The sequence below is a fragment of the Bos javanicus genome, chromosome 16 (assembly GCF_032452875.1).
Source record: "Bos javanicus breed banteng chromosome 16, ARS-OSU_banteng_1.0, whole genome shotgun sequence".
NCBI classification, from domain to species: Eukaryota; Metazoa; Chordata; class Mammalia; order Artiodactyla; family Bovidae; genus Bos; species Bos javanicus.
Window position 1 is genome coordinate 58,020,385 of NC_083883.1, and position 20,448 is coordinate 58,040,832.

At 35.8% G+C, this 20,448-nt stretch overlaps 1 protein-coding gene across 5 annotated transcripts in view; it reads right to left on the reverse strand.

The window, feature by feature from the left end:
• Positions 1-20,448, reverse strand: part of COP1 (COP1 E3 ubiquitin ligase) — a 224,004-nt gene that overhangs the window by 97,560 nt on the left and 105,996 nt on the right. For all 5 annotated transcript variants that reach the window (XM_061383278.1, XM_061383280.1, XM_061383281.1 and 2 more), the window contains one exon: positions 15,889-16,024. In XM_061383278.1, the coding sequence (XP_061239262.1) occupies positions 15,889-16,024 (136 nt within the window). The remainder of the gene's footprint in view (positions 1-15,888; positions 16,025-20,448) is intronic.

Below are 20,448 nucleotides of genomic sequence, written 5' to 3' on the forward strand. Positions count from 1 at the left end.
TACAAGCAACCAATAAGAATACAATATTAAATCATTAATTTTATTAATGCTGTGATGCTTCATCAGAAAACAACACAAGTATCATACAAAGAAACTATTCAACACTGCTGCTGCTACTGCTAAGTCGCTTCAGTCATGTCCGACTCTGTGCAACCCCATAGACGGCAGCCCACCAGGCCCCACCGTCCCTGGGATTCTCCAGGCAAGAACACTGGAGTGGGTTGCCATTTCCTTCTCCAATGCATGAAAGTGAAAAGTGAAAGTGAAGTCGATCAGTCGTGTCTGACTCTTTGCAACCCCATGGACTGCAGCCCACCAGGCTCCTCTGTCCATGAGATTCTCCAGGCAAGAGTACTGGAGTGGGGCGCCATTGCCTTCAACACTACAGACGGGTAATCTAAAGTGAAAATGTATAATCTAGGAAAATTTTCACATATAAAATATATGAAAGTATGTTCCCAAAATAAGTTAGCCAGATAGACTTCAATAAATCAGAAATCTACCTCATATTTCTTACAGAAACAAGTGGACAAAACTACTGAGAAAAAACTAAGAGAAAATGTTTATGAAATGTGACTTTTATTAGATTAATCCTTTCAATTAAAGAAAATGTGACTTTTATTAGATTAATCCTTTCAATTAAAGGGAGGTGGGGGGAGTCAGCCTGCCTTTGGACAGATGTCCACCACCCTCCCCCTCAGTTGCCAGCATCTGAAATAAAGCAAACCTTCCTTTCCCCCAACCTGGCCTGCTTATTAGCTTCTGAGCAGCAAGCTGGTGGACCTCCCATGCATACCTTTTGGTAACAGATTCGGCACCCAACATGGGGCTGGCCACTGCTGGGTCTCCTGGCTGGCTCTCCTGGGTCTTCCAGGAGAGAGCTGTGGCTATGATAGTGTATTAGCCTGCTGCTTATGGCTAGCTAGCCGTAGGCAGGGGATTTGGGGACATTCCTACTGCTGCTGCTAAATCACTTCAGTCGTGTCCAACTCTGTTCGACCCCATAGACAGCCTCCTACCAGGCTCCTCTGTCCCTGGGATTCTCCAGGCAAGAATACTGGAGTGGGTTGCCATTTCCATCTCCAATCCACGACTAAGACGCTCAGTCGTGTCCAACTCTTAGCGACCTCATGGACTGCAGCCTACCAGGCTCCTCCGTCCATGGAATTTTCCAGGTCTTCCAAAGGAGAGCTGTGGCTATGATAGTGTATTAGCCTGCTGCTTATGGCTAGCTAGCTGCAGGCAGGGGATTTGGGGACATTCCTAGCAGCTGCCAAAACCATCTGAGGATCCTTCCTGTTTCTCCCCTGCTCAGCACTGGCTGCCAACTTACGCTTTTTCTTGGCGGGATGGAAACTTGCATTTGGGATGAACCGATGAGCTCCAAGACTGGGTAAGTCCACCGGTGTGCATATAGGCAACTTTCCCATTTGTGAGTGGCTAGTGTTATATGGGCATTTTGCCAATGGGTTCTGAGTGCAGCTGAATACTGTTTGTGAGTGCTCATGCTATTTGGGTATTTTTGCCAGTTGGTTCTGATGTTGAGAACTGTTTGGGAAACGGGGTGCTTCCCTGGTGGCTCAGATGGTAAAGAATCTGCCTGCAATGTGGGAGACCTGGGTTCAATCCTTGGGTTAGGAAGATCCCCGGAGAAAGGAATGGCTACCCACTCCAGTATTACTGCCTGGACAATTATATGGATAGAGGAGCCACACACAGAATGTTGGGGGGTCGGGGAGAGGGAAGAAAAAGAGAGACAGTTCTTGTTCTAAAATTTTTACAGAAATGCAAAGAATTTAGAATAACAAACAACTATGAAAAAGTGTATCAAAGTTGTAGGATTTACATTACCTGATTTGAAGGCTTATTATGAAACTACAAAAAATAATCAAGAAGAGTGTAGAACCAGTCAAAGAGCAGACATACAGATTAACGCAACAGAAAAGAGAGTCAAGAAGCACATTTATAAATACTTGCTCAATTGGTTCTAAAGACAGAAGCCAATGGGAAAGGTTCACCTTTTAAACAAATAATGCTTGGAATAAGTGGATATCCATACTGGGGGAAAAACTGATTTTAACTTTTACTTCAAAATCTAAACAAAAATTAACTTGAAATGGATTACAGATTTATACATAAAAGCTAAAACTATTAAAATTATAGAAGAAAACAGGGGATAAAAATCTTCATACTTTGGGACAGGCAAACATTTCTAAAGGAAAGAGCCTAAATCATTTAAAAAAACTAACTGGAATTCATAAAAATTAAATACTTATGTTATTTGAAAGACAGCATTAATTAAAAGGCAAATCACAGACTGGGAGAAAATACTACCAAGACATATTCCTAGTACATAAAAAATTCTCACTACTCAGTGATAGTAAAGGCTGATTTTTAAAAAATGGGCAAAAAATTTGAATAGGTGCTTCATAAAAGATACACAAAATGGTCAATATGCACATTCAAAAGCATTAGTCACAAGGGAAACACATAATAAAACAAGCAAATATCTATATATCCACAAATCAAAAGACTGACAATGCCAAGAGTTATTGAGGGTTTGAGACAAATGGAACTTTCCTACACTGCTGACTGGAATGTTAAAATAACTCAATCACTTTGGAAAATAGTTTGGCAGTTTCTTAAAATGTTAAGCACAAACTAATCATACAACCCAGCAATTTCAATCCCAGGTATTTACCCCAGAGAAATAAATATGAAAATGATATCCAAATAACTAGTATGTGAATATTCATAGGAGCTTTATTCATAATAGTCAAAAATTAGAAAGAACTCAGATGTCCATCAACACATGAAGGATAAACCAACTGTGGAATATTCATTAAATGGAATACTGCTAAATAATTAACTAACTAACAACTGATGCAGAAAACATGGATGAATCTCAAAACATGCTGAGCTAAACAAGCTAGACACAAAGGAGTACATTCTGCATGGTTCTATTTATAATAAACTCCAGAATGACTAAACTACTCTATGATGACAGAAAGCAGAGAGCCAGTGGCCTGGGACAGGAGTCTGGAGAATTAAAAGCAAAGTGGCAGTAAATAAAATCTTTTGAAATGTTCTCTATTTATTTATTTATTTATTTTTTTGAAATGTTCTCTATTTAGATTGTGGTTTATACAACTGCCAAAATTAAACACTTTAATTGTACTTCAACAAAGGTGATTTTTAAAACTACCCAGTTTGTGATCCTACATATATTAAACTTAAATTATGTAAATAATAGAACAACAAATTTAGTCCTCTCAAGGATGGATCAAAGAACAATGTTTTATAACTTCAAGTGCTATCAACAAAAATTACCTATGCATGTGGGAGAGGAAAGGGGGAGAGAGAGACAACTACTACCAGCAGTGGGAAAGCAGCCGTGTAAAGCCGAGTGTGATACAGCTAGTCAGAGCGCAGGCCTGTGTCTTATTTCAGGGCATTTTCCAGCTCCACTCAATAAATAATTTTTAAAAGACACAAACAGGAAACCTGCTGCTGAACCAGTTAGAATTGGTTATTATAAGACTACTAAAAACCGGTGAGGAAGCAACAGTTAGAACTGGATATGGAACAGACAGGTTCCAAATAGGAAAAGGAGTACATCAAGGCTGTATATTGTCACCCTGCTTATTTAACTTATATGCAGAGTACATCATGAGAAATGCTGGGCTGGAAGAAGCACAAGCTGGAATCAAGATCGCTGGGAGAAATATCAATAACCTTAGATATGCAGATGACACCACCCTTATGGCAGAAAGTGAAGAGGAACTAAAGAGCCTCTTGAAAGTGAACAAGGAGAGTGAAAAAGTTGGCTTAAAGCTCAACATTCAGAAAACTAAGATCATGGCATCCGGTCCGATCACTTCATGGCAGATAGATGGGGAAACAGTGGAAACAGTGGCTGATTTTATTTTTCTGGGCTCCAAAATCACTGCAGATGGCAACTGCAGCAATGAAATTAAAAGATGCTTACTCCTTGGAAGGAAAATTATGACCAACCTAGATAGCATATTAAAAAGCAGAGACATTACTTTGCCAATAAAGGTCCGTCTAGCCAAGGCTATGGTCTTTCCAGTGGTCATGTATGGATGTGAGAGTTGGACTATAAACAAAGCTGAGCACCGAAGAATTGATGCTTTTGAACTGTGGTGTTGGAGAAGACTCTTGAGAGTCCCTTGGACTGCAGGGAGATCCAACCAGTCCATTCTAAAGGAGATCAGTCCTGGGTGTTCATTGGAAGGGCTGATGTTGAAGCTGAAGCTCCAATACTTTGGCCACCTGATGCGAAGCGCTGACTCATTTGAAAAGACCCTGATGCTGGGAAAGATTGAAGGCGGGAGGAGAAGGGGACAACAGAGAATGAGATGGTTGGATGGCATCACCGACTCGATGGACGTGGGTTTGGGTGGACTCCAGGAGTTGGTGATGGACAGGGAGGCCTGGTGTGCTGTGGGTCATGGGGTCGCAAAGAGTCGGACACAACTGAGCGACTGAACTGAACTGAAAAACTATAGTTATCCCTCAACCAATGATGGAGTGCTTACAGGCTGAGTGATAGGTCATTTAGGTTAAGTAACGATGAAGCATATAAAATAGTCAGCCAGTCACCAGTAGTAGATCAGAAAATCTTGACACAAACCCCCTTTTCTTTCATAGACACTAAGGCCCCCAAAAGATGACAGAGCTTTAATAAAGTGGAGTAGTACATCTTTAGAGCCTAAGCAAACCCACTAGTTCAAGAGTCAGCAAAACTGTTCTGTAAAAGGGTCAGAGAAGCTGTGTGGGTCTCTCTTCAAACTACTCAACTCTGCTGCTGCAGTTCAAAATCAGCCAGAGACAATATGGAAAGGAATGAGCAAGACTGTGTTCCAATTAAACCTACTTATGGACACTGAATTTAAATGTCATATAATTTTTATGTCATTATTCTACGTCATGTTACTGTACATCACTATGTTATTATTTTCCTTTTGTTTTTTTCAACCAATTAAAAATATAAACACCATGCTTAGTTCCTGGGTCATTCAAAAATAGATGATGGCCACTGCTATATCTAAAATGGATAACCAACAAGGACCTACCTACAAGGACCTTTGCCTTGCCATGGGAAGGAAACTTCCCATTGGAAGTTTCTACAGAAACTGTGAAAGGAAACTCTGCCCGACGTTATGAGGCAGAATGGATGGAAGGGGAGTTTGCAGAAGAATGGATACATGTATGTATGGCTGAGTCCCTTTGATGTGCACCTAAAATTATCACAGTATTGTTGATTGGCTATTCCCCAATACAAAATAAAAAGTTAAAAAAGAAAATAGGTGAAGGACCAAATGTGAGTTCCATGGGTCATAGTTGGCTGCTTCCTGTACTAAGCATGAAAGTCCGTATTTTTCTTAATCATAACATCTTCTTTTATATAAATAAAATCAATAAAATCAAAGCTTGAGACTAAAATTTTTAAAGCAATTACAAAGAAATATGAAATTTCATATTACACTTATGCGAATGGCAGTATGTATATTTAAAATTATTTTTAAAAGATAACAGAATAGTATTATCTGGACATACCAGTCTATTGCTCTAAGTCAGAGTACGTGCCCAATAAACATTAGTTAAATAAATTTTAGAACCAACTTTTGATCCTTTATGAATACAATCTATCAAATATAATATACTCCTTACTATCTTTATACGAACACACTGAGCATAGTAAGGTGAACAGCCCTGATGACATTAGCTACCACATTCTATTACACCTCAGTGATCTCTCATATGGCAAACCACGTAACCTCATATTAAATAGAAAACAACCTGCTTTACTTTTTAGCTCCTATTTGCAGTTTCATCGTTTCTTCCCCTTGTCAAGCTAGGTAGCTATCACTTCTTGCTGCTATCACTGAACCTATCTGGAGAAGCTGCAAACCAAGCTTTATTTTCCCCCTAAACTTAAGCAAGTACAATGACAACCAGACTTCAACAATTACCATTTCCATCGCAGACTGCAGCAACACATTACAAAAGAGAGGATTTTGAACACAGTGAAGAAAATAGAAGTATATTAATGTCACTTCCTATCTTAAAGACCAAGTAGAGAAAGAATAATCTACAGAAATTCAGAAGAAAAAAATTAAAAGAACCACCTCCAATACCTTCAGGAACTTGAAGTTCAGCCTAAAGTGAACTTCATCTTTAGCATTTTATCAGATTCCTACAAGCATTTATTATTTACTTTTTACCTTGCATTTTAGTTTATTCTACGATTGGGTCAACAAACAGGACAGCCCATTAGATATCAGGCAAATTACCCAGTGTTACGAGCACAGAGATGAAAAAGAATTTCCTGCCAAAAATGCAAATAATTCTCAACCACAATCTCCATACCAACACTCCCTGACTTGCTGTCTATTCTCACAATCCTTTATTTTCAGCCTCCATACAGCTGATTCCACCACTCTGCCTCTTTCTCAACACCTTGCCTATCTTTATTTCCCTCAGTATGCCTTTTAAGTTCCATGGTCCATAAATTTAATCATTTTAGTCATATAATATCTTTTTCTTTTACAGCCAAACATATACGCTAACCACCCTTTCAATGTGTCACTCTGAGATGACATGGAAAAAATATAAACTCTTAAGAGAAGAACTCTTTTTCTCTCCTTGTCACTAAATACACAAGCATACCTGTCTTTGAACCCATTCTCTTCTTTCCCTACTATTATGGAGGAAGTGTCCTCCCTTTAAATGAAGGCAAAGTCTCACTTTGCTTTGGATGCAATCCTGCACATGATCTAATCCTACAAATTATCTCACCGTTCCTCATTCATTAGTTTGCATGGCAATAACCTCTCTTAGTTTTTGTTTTCACCTAAAAATCTCCTTGATCTGCTTTACTGGTTCCTCTTCGTCTACCTGAGCTTTAAATGTCGGAGCTCTACGAGTTTACAACCACAATTACCAACTGTACAAATCCCCATATTCACGGATCTCGTCTCTGTATAATAGAGCCTAAGCATAAGATCCCACGTGCCTCATTACCTTTAAACCTACCCTTCTTCCAGGATCCCTGTCTCTGTAAATGCACCCAAATTTTTCTGCCCAGCTACTGAAGCCTAAAACCTGGAAGTTATCATCCTCTGCTTCAAAGACAACATCATCCATCAATCATCAAGTTCTGTCTACCCTAGGGCCCACATATTTTTAAAACACTTCTTCACCCAAGCCTCACTGACCTCACCCACATAAGCAAGCATCATGTATTATGCCTGGCCAATTTCAACAACTATCTACATATTAGATCTCCCTACTTCCGACTCTTGCTTCTTTCAAATCCATTCTCCATACTGTACCCAGTAAAGCTTTCCTAGCATTTACTACACTTTATTCTATATATTTGCTTATAAGTTTGCCACTATGTTGTATATCACTCTTATCTGTACTCTCAACATGACAGTATTTGTTATAAATACATACAATTAAAAGTAAAACAAAAACAATACCATAAAAAATACAGATAAATATGTATGACTGATCTAAGGATTGTAGAAAAATTTTCTAGATTAAAAAAAAAAAAAACCTAGAGCTTAGTTTTTAAAAAATTCAGAAGAGCAAATCTTCCCTGTATTAATATTAAAATGACTAAAATGTGGCTTCCAGTGGGTTATAGCGCACTGGGTCGCAAAGAGTCAGGACCGAATGACTAACACTTTCACTTTCACTTTCTGGCCATTAGTCCTACTTTTGTCTCTTGGTACCAAACAGAATCATTCTAATTCCTTATCTACTTTGATAATTTGAAAACAGTCATTAGTTTAACAAACTCTATCTAGTCTTTTCCAGGTAAGTAATTTTATCATGAATAGAAGGTAGGATTCTTTGTTGCTGGCTTTTTGTTGATTAGTGACAAAGTTTCACTAGTCTATTAAAATCTCAAATGCTAGCCTAATCAATACTTTATGGTAGTAAGCATAAAATGATTTGAGTGTATTGCTTCACTGTACTATTGACAAGCCTCAGCCTAAGCAAGGGCAAAAGAAAATAAACAGGAAAACCAAGAGGAATTGAGATGAAGAGGAAAAAGTTAGGACAGAGGCTTATGGGGTAGGGAGGGTATGTAGCAATTTCTAAAGCTTAAATGTAGACTGTTCCTTATTTCGTCTTTAGACTGTGTCTTGAATTATCACAGAACTAAAACTCATTAACACTTGCTGACAAGCTTGGATGTCTCTATTTTAAGTTGTTAACATTAACTTATTTTTCTGTCAAGTGTCATTGGTGATTTAAAGACTTCTTTTTTAGCCTAGAGATACTTTATTCAAAGGAATACTTATCAGCAAGCAAATATATAAAAGCAGGTGAAGGTTGACAACGGCTGGATCCTTGCCTGCTCTGAGCCCTTCTAGGGCCTGCAGACAGTTTTCCATTCATGCATGCATTCATTCAACAACTATTTACTAATGAGTACCTACCATGTGCCAGACACGGAGATGCAGCAGGGAATAAGGCAGATAAGATCCCTTCCCTGATGAAGCTTCTAGCCTAGAATACAATGTTTTAAATTACTGCTTCAAAAAACTGGCCCTGGGCCAAATTCTGAAGGAAAAAAAAAAAAATCCTTTGCTCTGCATTTCCACTCCTCTCATTTCTCACCAACCCCAGATGGCCCACTAACTCTTAAGACAGTAACAGAAATATGGTCTGAAAAACAGAGGAATGCATAAGCAACCCTAAAAATCATACTTCTTCCCCAGGAAACAAGTCACTAATTACCTGGAGACAACCTATTTTTAAGCACAAATTTAAAACTCACAGTATTCTGCAATAAAGAATATATTAAAAGGTATCTTAAATCTGGATCAGCACTGACTGTCATTAAAAACAGAAGTTAAAGCAATCCTTATAACTGGCTACTACAAAAAAAAATAAGTATTTAATTTGAATATTTTCAAACTAGGGCAAAAGTGACATTGGAACATCATATCTACATTAAATTAAAAATAAATTTTCATTATTAAAGCCAAGTTAGATGTAATTGGGATACAAAGTATCAGAAGCTCACAAGAACTACTTCTTTTGGCTGTCTCAAAAGTAAAGCGCTTTCAGAAACTTGCCCAAGGTTTCAGCAGGTCTTGAAGGGACACTAGAACAGCAGAACCGAGGGCCCCGAACGTCTTAGTTCAAATCTTAGTTCCGTCATTTCGTAGCACTGTGTTGACCTTGGACAAGTTAGAAAATTTCTATCTCAATTCCTCCAGTGTAGAATGAGATTAATGACAATGCCTTACTCCAGAGGGCTGATATAAAGATTAAAAGAATTAGTGAAACACTTACAATGTCATGTAAAATACTATAATGGTGTCTGAAGAAAAGTAATCAAACACTACATCGCCAGCAACAAAAAAATGCCACAATATATAACCATTTTCTTATGAATTTACTAATGCCTCATGTAATTCTATTTCAAGAATTTGAGAAAATATAAACAAAAATGTTAAAATAATCTCTAAACTACAGATGGAGAATATAACAATTTTAACCAAAACAATCTAGGTATGCATAATTCAAACCACGAATTCAACAAAGAGCCACCGCCACCAAGTATTCAGTAAGTTTAAACAATGCAGCATCAAAGCATTTCTCTCTCGGGGCCGCTGAATACCTAATTTAAGAAAAAATGCAAAATGTACCATTATTGCTGTGTGTCAGAAAAGTTCTCTGTCCTTTATATTAACTGTTGATGGTAACCGAGGACTATCTAGTATTCATGAGAATGAACTTCACTTATAAGTCACTAATTTCCATACCTTGTCCATTGTCTAATAGTTGAGATATTGTCAAAGTAAACAAATGCTGCCACCTTCTGGACTAATGAACATGGTGTTACTTTAAATAACCCAATGTGATCCATAAGCAAAGGACGACAAATTTTAAAAGCAAAAGTTTTGGTTCAGCTTTTATTCTCAATGAGATTCTCACTGCAATAAATGACCAAACACTGGACGCATTTCATGTAATTTTACAGAAAGAATAATTTCTTCTGTAATGCAATGAATTAATGTACCAAATTAACATTATTCGTCATCTCTAACATGTCTCACCTCTCTTTCCCAAAGAAATTCATTAAATGTCCTAATTAGCAAGGAACTGAAAGCTTTTAAAATGAATCTGTTATCAGAATGAATCTTATCAATGATGTGTTTGAATGTGAGAAACTAGAAAAAAACAAAAACTACCAGTGTTGTGAAAGTTTCAAAATCCCTTGATACTATGGATTGTATGTTTCTTTGTATGGATTATATGTTTCTTGTATGGACTGTTTTATAGTCTTTATCAGTTCTGCCTTATGCACTTTTGAAATTGGAAATTTTTCCTTCAGAAAATTAATTCAATGTAAATATGAGAAAAAAATGGATGTTTACATGCAAGATGAAACACTTAAAAGCAGCTTTAAGCTTTTTGCTTGAAATATTTTGCTTGAAATATTCTGATACAACTAATCTCACTTTTAGTAAGTGAGATATTTCCAAACTGAAATCTTAAATTTTCCTATGTAAATGTCTGCCTCAGAAAACACAGCATTCTATATAAGTGTCTTTCTATGATCAAGGTTTACTTATTTTTTAAAAAACAGAATTACATTAAATCAAGCTAAAATGGCTTTCAGGAAAGAACAGCTTTTATTCTTTTTTGAATACCTATGCAGGTTCAATCCCGGGGTCGGGAAGATGCCCAAGATGCCCTGGAGGAAGGCATGGCAACCCACTCCAGCATTCTTGCCTGGAGAATCCCATGGACAGAGAAGCCTGACGGGCTATATAATCCATAAGGTCGCAAAGAGTTGGACACAACCAAAGCGATTTAGCATGCATGCATGCAGAATTGAATAACCAATCCTACATTTTCTAACTAGAAATGCTGCTTTTGTAATATGAAGTTAAGAAGGAAATTTTTATTTTGTTTTTGGTTTTTTGTTCATTTTTAAATGGAGAAGAAAATATAATTCAGGATGAATTCACGATGGTCTGGGACACTAATCAATATTACAACAGATTTCTAACCTGCATTACATTTCAGTTGGGTAGAGCCATATAATTATAGGTAAATGTATACACAGCAGGTCAATATGATTTATTGTATAAAAGCACTGAAATAAAACTGAGAGTTCTCCTGAATCCAAGCATCAAAGCTGACCTGTTCATGGCTATATGCCTAGCCTCGCCTATACTAGGTGGTCAATGAATTTTTGTTAAATAGGTTAATTACTACTTTAATTAATTAGTTAAGCAAAACCCACAAACTTCTACATTTTTAAACTTTAATCATTCCAGGGCATGAAAAGGAATGCTTCTATTTTCAACCTATAGAAAAATAAATAAATGTATGATTTTTGTCTTATTTGTTACTAAGTTAAACAAGCTTGAATACAGTAAGATTTAATGTAATCATCTTTTTAGCTATTGGCCTGAATTTCAAGATGAATATTCATTACATAAATAAAAATCTTAGTCATGTAAATGAAAAAGCACATGTAGTTTTACTAATTTCTAAAAAGTTAAAACTTATCAAATTCCTGAACTGAATCAAAAATATCTTTTTTAAGTCTTGTCTATTCTATCAAGAAAATTTGAACATACACTAGCAATTTGATACTTCCAAGGGGCTACTGCTAATTGTGTTAGATGAAATACAGCCCTGTAGTTATATAATGTCCATATTTTAAGACACAGATATTCTTAGGACTGTATTGTTGAAATGACAAGATAACTGGCATTTGCTTCAAAATACTTAAGCCAAGAGAGTAAGAATAAAGAGTATAAAGAAAGAAGGTATAGCAAAATCTGGATCACTGATGAGTCTGGGAGGTGACTGTTATAAAGGATTCCATTCTCTCCCATCTTATGTATATTAGAAAATTTTGCTGAAAAAAATTTAAAGAATGGTCATCAAGATGATGACAACAAAAATAATATAATAACAAAAAGATAACTAGAAAAACCCTATATTTGAAAACTATTAAGTCTCACCACCCTTATGGCAGAAAGTGAAGAGGAGCTGAAAAACCTCTTGATGACAGTGAAAGAGGAGAGTGAAAAAGTTGGCTTAAAGCTCAACATTCAGAAAACGAAAATCATGGCATCTGGTCCCATCACTTCATGGATAATAGATGGGGAAACAGTGTCAGACTTTATTTTTTGGGTTCCAAAATCACTGCAGATGATGACTGCAGCCATGAAATCAAAAGATGCTTACTCCTTGGAAGGAAAGTTATGACCAACCTATATTGAAAAGCAGAGACATTACTTTGCCAACAAAGGTCCGTCTAGTCAAGGCTATGGTTTTTCCAGTGGTCATGTATGGATGCGAGAGTTGGACTGTGAAGAAAGCTGAGCGCCGAAGAATTGATGCTTTTGAACTGTGGTGTTGGAGAAGACTCTTGAGGGTCCCTTGGACTGCAAGGAGATCCAACAAGTCCATTCTAAAGGAGATCAGCCCTGGGTGTTCTTTGGAAGGAATGATGCTAAAGCTGAAACTCTAGTACTTTGGCCACCTCATGCGAAGAGTTGACTCATTGGAAAAGACTCTGATGCTGGGAGGGATTGGGGGCAGGAGGAGAAGGGGACGACAGAGGATGAGATGGCTGGATGGTATCACCGACTCGATTGATGTGAGTTTGAGTGAACTTCAGGAGTTGGTGATAGACAGGGAGGCCTGGTGTGCTGCAGTTCATGGGGTTGCAAAGAGTCGCACACAACTGAGCGACTGAACTGAACTGAACTGAGTAAGTCTCAATAATCCATGAGTCAAAATAAAATCAAGTTTGAAATTCAAATGTGTTTTGAACTGAGTAAAAATAAAAAATATCATATCTTTGATACAATTACAATGAACAATCTAATAAGAAAAACACCAGCAACAAAAAAATATTTAGCAATTAACAAAGGTGATGACTGTACAACAGTACTACTAAACACTGCTGAAAGAAACGAAAAAAGATATAAATGAAAACACATCCCATGTTCATGGATAGGAAGGTTGAATATTGTTATGATGTCAGTACTACCCAAAGTGATGCTCAGATTTAATGCAATTCCTATCAAAATCCCAATAACATTTTTTACAGATATATAAAAACCCATCCTAAAATTCACATGGATTTCCAAAGGACCTGAAGTAGCTAGAGAACTCACACTTCCTGATATCAAAACTTACTGCAAGTCTATAGGAGTCAAAAAACATAGATCAAAACAGAGACATGCACTAGTGGAACAGAAGAGAGAATATAGAAATAAACCTTTGCATATATGATCAAAGGATTTTTGACAAGAGTACCAAGCCCATTCAATGGAGAAAGGACAATTTTTTCAACATATGATCCTGAGAAAACTAGATATTCACATGCAAAAGAATGAATTTAGATCCTTCCTTAAAACTATATATAAAAATTAACTCAAAATGGATCAAAAACTGAAATCTAAAACCAAAAAATTCTCTTTACAACTTTAGATTGGCAATGATTTCCTGTATGCCACCACAGGCACAAGCAACACAAAAGAAAAAATATGACAAATAAGACTGTAAAATGTTAAAATTATGAGTATCAACAGACAATATCAACAGAGTAAAAAGGCAACTCACAGAATGAGAGAAAATATTTACAAATCTGAGAAAGGATTAATATTCGGATTAGCCTGATTTGTGCTGCTCTACAGCAGAAACCAATACAACACTGGAAAGCAATTATCCTCTAAAAATTCAGAATGTATCAGAAATTCCTGAAACTCAACAACAAAAAAACAAATTCAATTCAAAAATGGAAGAAGCACTTGAACAGACATTTCCTTGAAGAAGATATACAAATGACTAGTGAAAGTGAAAAGTGTTAAGTGAAGTTGCTCAGTTGTATCTGACTCTTTGCGGCCCCATGGACTGTAGCCTACCAGGCTCCTCTGTCTGCGGGATTTTCCAGGCAAGAATGACTAGTAGGCATATGAAAAGACCATCACTAATCATCAGGGAATTCAAATTAAATCTAATCTCACACCCAATAAATAGCTATGATCAAAAAAACAGAAAACAAGTCCTAGCAAGAATGTGGAGCTAAGTGGTATAGCCCCAGTAGAAAATAGTATGGCAGTTCTTCGAAAAATTAAAAATAAAACTACCATGTGATCCAGCAATTCCATTTCTGAGTATATGCACAAAAGAACTGCATGCAAGGTCTCAAAGAGATATTTTTACACCCATGTTCATAGTAGCATCTTCACAGTAGCTGAAACATGGAAGCAACACAAGCATTCATTGACAGATAAATGTGTGGTGTATATATATATACATACACACACACACATACACATACAACAGAACAATATTCATCTATAAAAAGGGAATTCTGTAAGATGGATGTACACTGATGACATCACCCTAAATGAAATAAGCCAGTCACAAAAAGAAATGTATTGCACCATTCCACTTATATGACATACTTGAAGTAATCAAAATCACAGACAAAGAAAGCAGAATGGTGCTTACCAGGACTGGGGGGCAAGAAAAAACAATGAGTTATTTGTTTAATGGGTACTGAGTTTCAGTTTTATAAGATGTCAAGTGTCAAGGAGATAGACAGTGATGATAGGTGCACAGTATTATGAATGTATTTAATACCAGTGAACAGTTCACTTGTTAAGATGGTAAATTTTATGTCCTGTGTATTTCCCCAGAATAAAAGAATTTGGGGAAAAAAGAAAAGATACCACACAAAATATTGTGGGATGTACTTAATACAATGCTTAGAGGGAAATTTACAATACAAATTATATTAGAAAAGAAGAAATGTTTCAACTCAGTCACTTTAGTTTCTACCTTAAGAGACTAGAAAGATAAGAGCAAAGTACACATAAAGAAAGAAGAAAATGGGAAATAATAAAGTTAAGAGTAGAAAATCAATGAAATAGAGAACAGAAAAATAGAGAGTATCAATAAACCAGAAGCTGGTTCTTTGAGAAGATAAAAATTGCTAAGCCTGACTATTAGGTTGGAAAAAAAAAAGAAACAAATTTCTAAAACCAAGGATGAAAAAGGGAAAATCACTATGGAATATAAAGATATTAAAAGGATAATAAAGAATACTATGAATACTAGTATGCCAATAAATTAAACAACCTAGATGAAATGGACAAATTTCTTGAAAGGCACAAACTAATGTTCAATCCAAAAGAAATGGATAACTTGATTAGCCTTAAATCTCTTTTAAAAATTAGATTTGTATTTAAAAATCTTCCCTCATAGAAAACTCTAGACCAAGACAGCTTCAATGGAGAACTGCACCAAATATGTAAAGAAGAAATAAAGAAGAAATAATACTAATTCTTTACAAATTTTTCTAAAAAACTGAAAAATAGAAATATATATATATACATATGTATATTCTTATATATTCTTATAAGGATATAAGCTTATATAAGAATTATAAGATAAATTATAATATTATAAGACTATAAGAACTATATTCTTATAAGAATTTAAGAGTTCTTATATCCTTGTATTTATCTTAATTCTTATATCTTAATATAAGAATTTTTATATAATAATTATAAGCTTATAATATATAAGAATATACCTTGTTATCAAAACCAGACAAAAGAATTATAAGAAAACAAACTGCAGCCCTATGAGGTGGATACTAACAAACATTCCATTTTAGAGATAAATCAAGGACTAAAGAGATTCAGAAATCGCCAAAGACCACAGAGAGAAAAATTGGCAGGCAACCTGGATTTCAGAACATAGGCTCTTAACCATAACACTACTGCTTCTCAAATTCAATTAAATTCTAGATACTTCTGCAAAAGAAAATAATAAAGAGTGCTGCCCAATACTTACCTAGAAACTATGCTGGAACCATTATAGAGATCACTAGCATATGACAATGTAGCCAAAGGTCGTACTGAATTATATCGAGTGAACTTGGACAAGCATTCCTGAAATTCATCCAACTGGCTTGCAGTTCGACTGTCATCTATATGAAGAAAACAAAATAAACAAATAGAACTGCAACGTAAGTCAAAGAGCAATAACCACAGATTAACAATTATATTCTAAATATAAACAACAACTCATATTTAGAGAGGACTAATGTATTAAAAAGCAGAGACATTACTTTGCCAACAAAGGTCTGTCTAGTCAAGGCTATGGTTTTTCCAGTGGTCATGTATGGATGTGAGAGTTGGACCTTGAGGAAGGCTGAGCACCGAAGAATTGATGCTTTTGAACTGTAGTGTTGGAGAAGACTCTTGAGAGTCCCTTGGACTGCAAGGAGATCCAACAAGTCCATCCTAAAGGAGATCAGTCCTGGGTGTTCATTGGAAGGACTGATGCTGAAACTGAAACTCCAATACTTTGGCCACCTCATTCAAAAAGTTGACTCATTGGAAAAGAACCTGATGCTGGGAGGGATTGGGGGCAGGAGGAAAAGGGGACGACAGAGGATGAGATGGTTGGATGGCATCACCGACTCGATGGACATGAGTTTGGGTGGACTCCGGGAGTTGGTGAGGGAGGCCTGGCGTGCTGCAATTCATGGGGTCGCAAAGAGTTGGACACGACTGAGCGACTGAACTGAACTGAACTGAATGTACACAAATTAATTAGCTGATCTTTCAGTTTTCATAAAAATTTCTTAGTGGTTCTTGAAAGACACTGTCTCTTTGAACACCAATAAGACCATACTATGAACTCTCTTTCTTTTTTAAGCAATCATTTCTTGCAAAACAAAGGAAAAAAAGTACCTATGATCAAGAAAGGTTAAATTATTTATTAAAATAAAATCCCTTATCAATGGAGAAAGTGAGAGTTTTGTTAGTTTGAAGGAACATATTTACAGGGATACATTATCATGCTCCTGTTTACTAGTCAAAACACAATTTAGATTAAAAAATGAATTTTTAAATAAAAAGCAAATGAAATATTTGTTCACATAATACATTGAAGTGTTTCAAAACCAATTATGGGATGGGAGTAAAACTGCAACGTATTAATCCTTAATTTTCAAAGTCAAATTTAAAATAGGTTCATGCAAATATCTTGGTGGAACATGGAAAACAATAATTCCATCCAACAGAACTCTACAAATACTTTGAGTAAAATCCATTTCAGTAAGCTATTCATAATTAAATGACGTAGAATTTAAATCACAAAGTCAGGTTATGAAAGATCTAATCTACTCTTCTAATGAAGAGAGCTAATCTACTCTCCAATGTAGAAACAGGCCTACAACGAAAAAGCATAAATAAAGAACATTGTTTTCTAAAATTGATTAAAGTTTGGACTTGCATTTTCCTTCCCAAAGAAAGAAAAGTAAAGCACACAATTACGTTAGTTAGCCTCCTATATGGAAACTTGAAATAAGCCTGTTACAACAATGTTTTTTTTCATAACTTCCTCCTTATACATACATACATATACATACATAAACACACACACAACCTTTTAAAGTTTTGTGATTTTCCTTCTCAAATGTTCTCTGAAAATAACAGTAGGCTAAAAGAAATTACACTATAAGTATCATTAAGCGAAAAGAATTATTTTACTTTTACTATACTATGTGATATATAATTAAGAATTTATTTATCTGGAGATTTCCAGTTATCTTAAATTCTTGACATGAAGAAATTTATCTAACAATTATTATAAAGGAAAATAATTGAGGAAACTAAGCTTCTGTCTGCAATATTTTAAATGTTAAAGATTTAAAAGCTAACTTAACACAGTCATCTAATGACCTACATTAAAAGGGTTCAATTTTGTAGTGTTTCCATTCTGGGAAAAGTAAAAGGAACAAACCTAATTAGCATGCAATATCAAAATGTTATTGGGCTGAAGCTCTTAGTTGACAAAAATTATTCTCAGGAAGTTCAACAAATTATAAATAAAACATAGGTTATTACAGGGAAAAAACGGCAGGGGGGGAAGATATCAACTGTACTACAAAGTAGTTTGGATACAATAGCTAACTGGTTCTTTTTCTAAATTGCTGCTGCTAAGTCGCTTCAGTTGTGTCCAACTCCGTGTGACCCCACAGACGGCAGCCCACCAGGCTCCCCCGTACCTGGGATTCTCCAGGAAAGAGCTCTGGAGTGGGTTGCCATTTCCTTCTCCAATGCGTGAAAGGGAAAAGTGAAAGTGAAGTCGCTCAGTCGTGTCCGACTCTTCGTGACCCCATGGACTGCAGCCTACCAGGCTCCTCTGTCCATGGGATTTTCCAGGCAAGAGTACTGGAGTGGGGTGCCACTGCCTTCTCCATTTCTAAATTAAGACAACCCTATTACTGTGAGCTACTTAATATAATACTAAAAAGACAGTTACTTTAGATATCCATTTAAAATTTGGTTTAATGTTAATCTATTCTTTCAACCTTTTGACATCAATCTCTAAGTACATAAAATCCACAAGCATTCAAAAATGTATATTCTGTAGAAGATTATAATCTTTTTCTAAGGTAGCTGAACTTCTGGCCATCATACCAATTATATTGAAATAATTGTTTTTAAATTTTTTTTTTATAACTTCTGTTGAAAGTTGGTGTTAAACTATTGGGTATGATGGCCAGAAGTTCAGCTACCTTAGAAAAAGATGGTTCAATGCAGGATACAGGATGCTTGGGGCTGGTCCACTGGGATGACCAAGAGGGATGGTATGGGGAGGGAGGTGGGAGAGTGGGTTCAGAATGGGGAACACGTGTACACCCGTGGTGGATTCATGTTGATGTATGGCAAAACCAATACAATACTGTAAAGTAATTAGCCTCCAATTAAAATAAATAAATTTAAATTTAAAAAAACAATTATTTCAGTATCTGAAAGCATAGGGATTAGATTTCACTTATCTGGTTGTGAAAAGGTAGGATTCTGTTTGCTTGGTTGGTTTTTGATCAACATCCATATATATCTTCTGGCAAATCACCTCTCCTATTCTAATTACAGATTATTCTGTAAAAGTGTATTCAGTGTCTCTTTTCTGTCTTCTAATGCTTTATAATTTAGCTTCTTTTCCAATTACAATTAAGAATTCAAGATATTAATTTCTTAGTTATCTCTCATTTTCAAAGATGAAAATAGAAGCGGGGATGGGGAGTGGGTTCTCAGTTGAACATAGACAAAAGGACAATCAAACTCTTAGGTACCCGTTACAAAGAAGTTTCAAGGTCTTCTTTACAGCCAAGAAAACTAGGAGAAACTTCATATTCAGCAAATATGTGTCATCAGTGTACAAATTTGATAAGTTAAATTCGAGATTCCTAAAAACTAAGACAACCATGTGTGGAGTACAATACAACCATATCTATTAAGTATAAAACTAAATTAATCTTCCTCCTGATTTTAACTTACTAGTCTATCTTCCTATAAAGCTATATCGCCAAAATAAATTAGTTTGTGATTACCTTTACTATCCCATAGCATGCCTATGTTATAGTTACTTAAAATTATGAATCACTAGCCTTTTCCAATCTCTCTTTACTATCTCTCTCTTTTTAATGTCTGCCATTTACCTGTGGTTGTATTTCAACATCATACCAACAAATAAAATCTGGAAGGCTTAACATGTACCCTCTGCCAGTCAGAATGTAGGTCTCAGACCACTTTCACATTTACAGCTTCATACTATAGTTTATAGATTATTACAGAAGTTTAATAAGAGGCTTAATTCTCAGACAATACACAGAAAACTTTCCATCTGAATGAAAACTATTGACTACTGACTATTAATTTCAAACACACTTATAAACAAAGCTTGGCTTTCTTCTAGCCTTCACAGGAAAAACGCCATGTTGAATCCATATATTTTGCTTTTGTCCACTTCTAAACCTGAGGCAAATGTGTCCAAAGGTTCTCTCTCTATAACGTGTAGATTATAATACAACCATGCTTATTCAAGAGAAATTCAAGGCCAAATTTTTAACAATTAATAAAATATCATACATTTCTTTCCTTGGTAATGCTCATTTTGAGCAGGTGTATTAAAAATAACATCAACTAATTGAGAATCTTATACAAAGCACTGTATTTTATGTGCATCATCTACAAACCATAAAAAAAAAAAAGACAAAAATTGTGCAGGGTTGGTATAAATGTCCCCTCCTCAATGGTGAGCAGAGACACCAAGAAAGGCTAAAGATCAGAGAACTAACAAAAAGGGCACAAAATTATCCTACAGCGGTAAAACTATTCTATCCTACTGTATACAAATCTGCACGTAAGTTATTTCCTCTACTTTGAATATGTTTCTATTATCCTTTTTTAGTTAATTAATACTAGCTTTGATGAAATACACTTCTCTGAAATCCCTACAGGAATCTTTCTCTTACATTTCCCCATTTTCAACTTGGCATGGCTTTTTCACCTCCAGTTATATTAGTCAATTATTCTTCTCTATTCCCTTAATGCC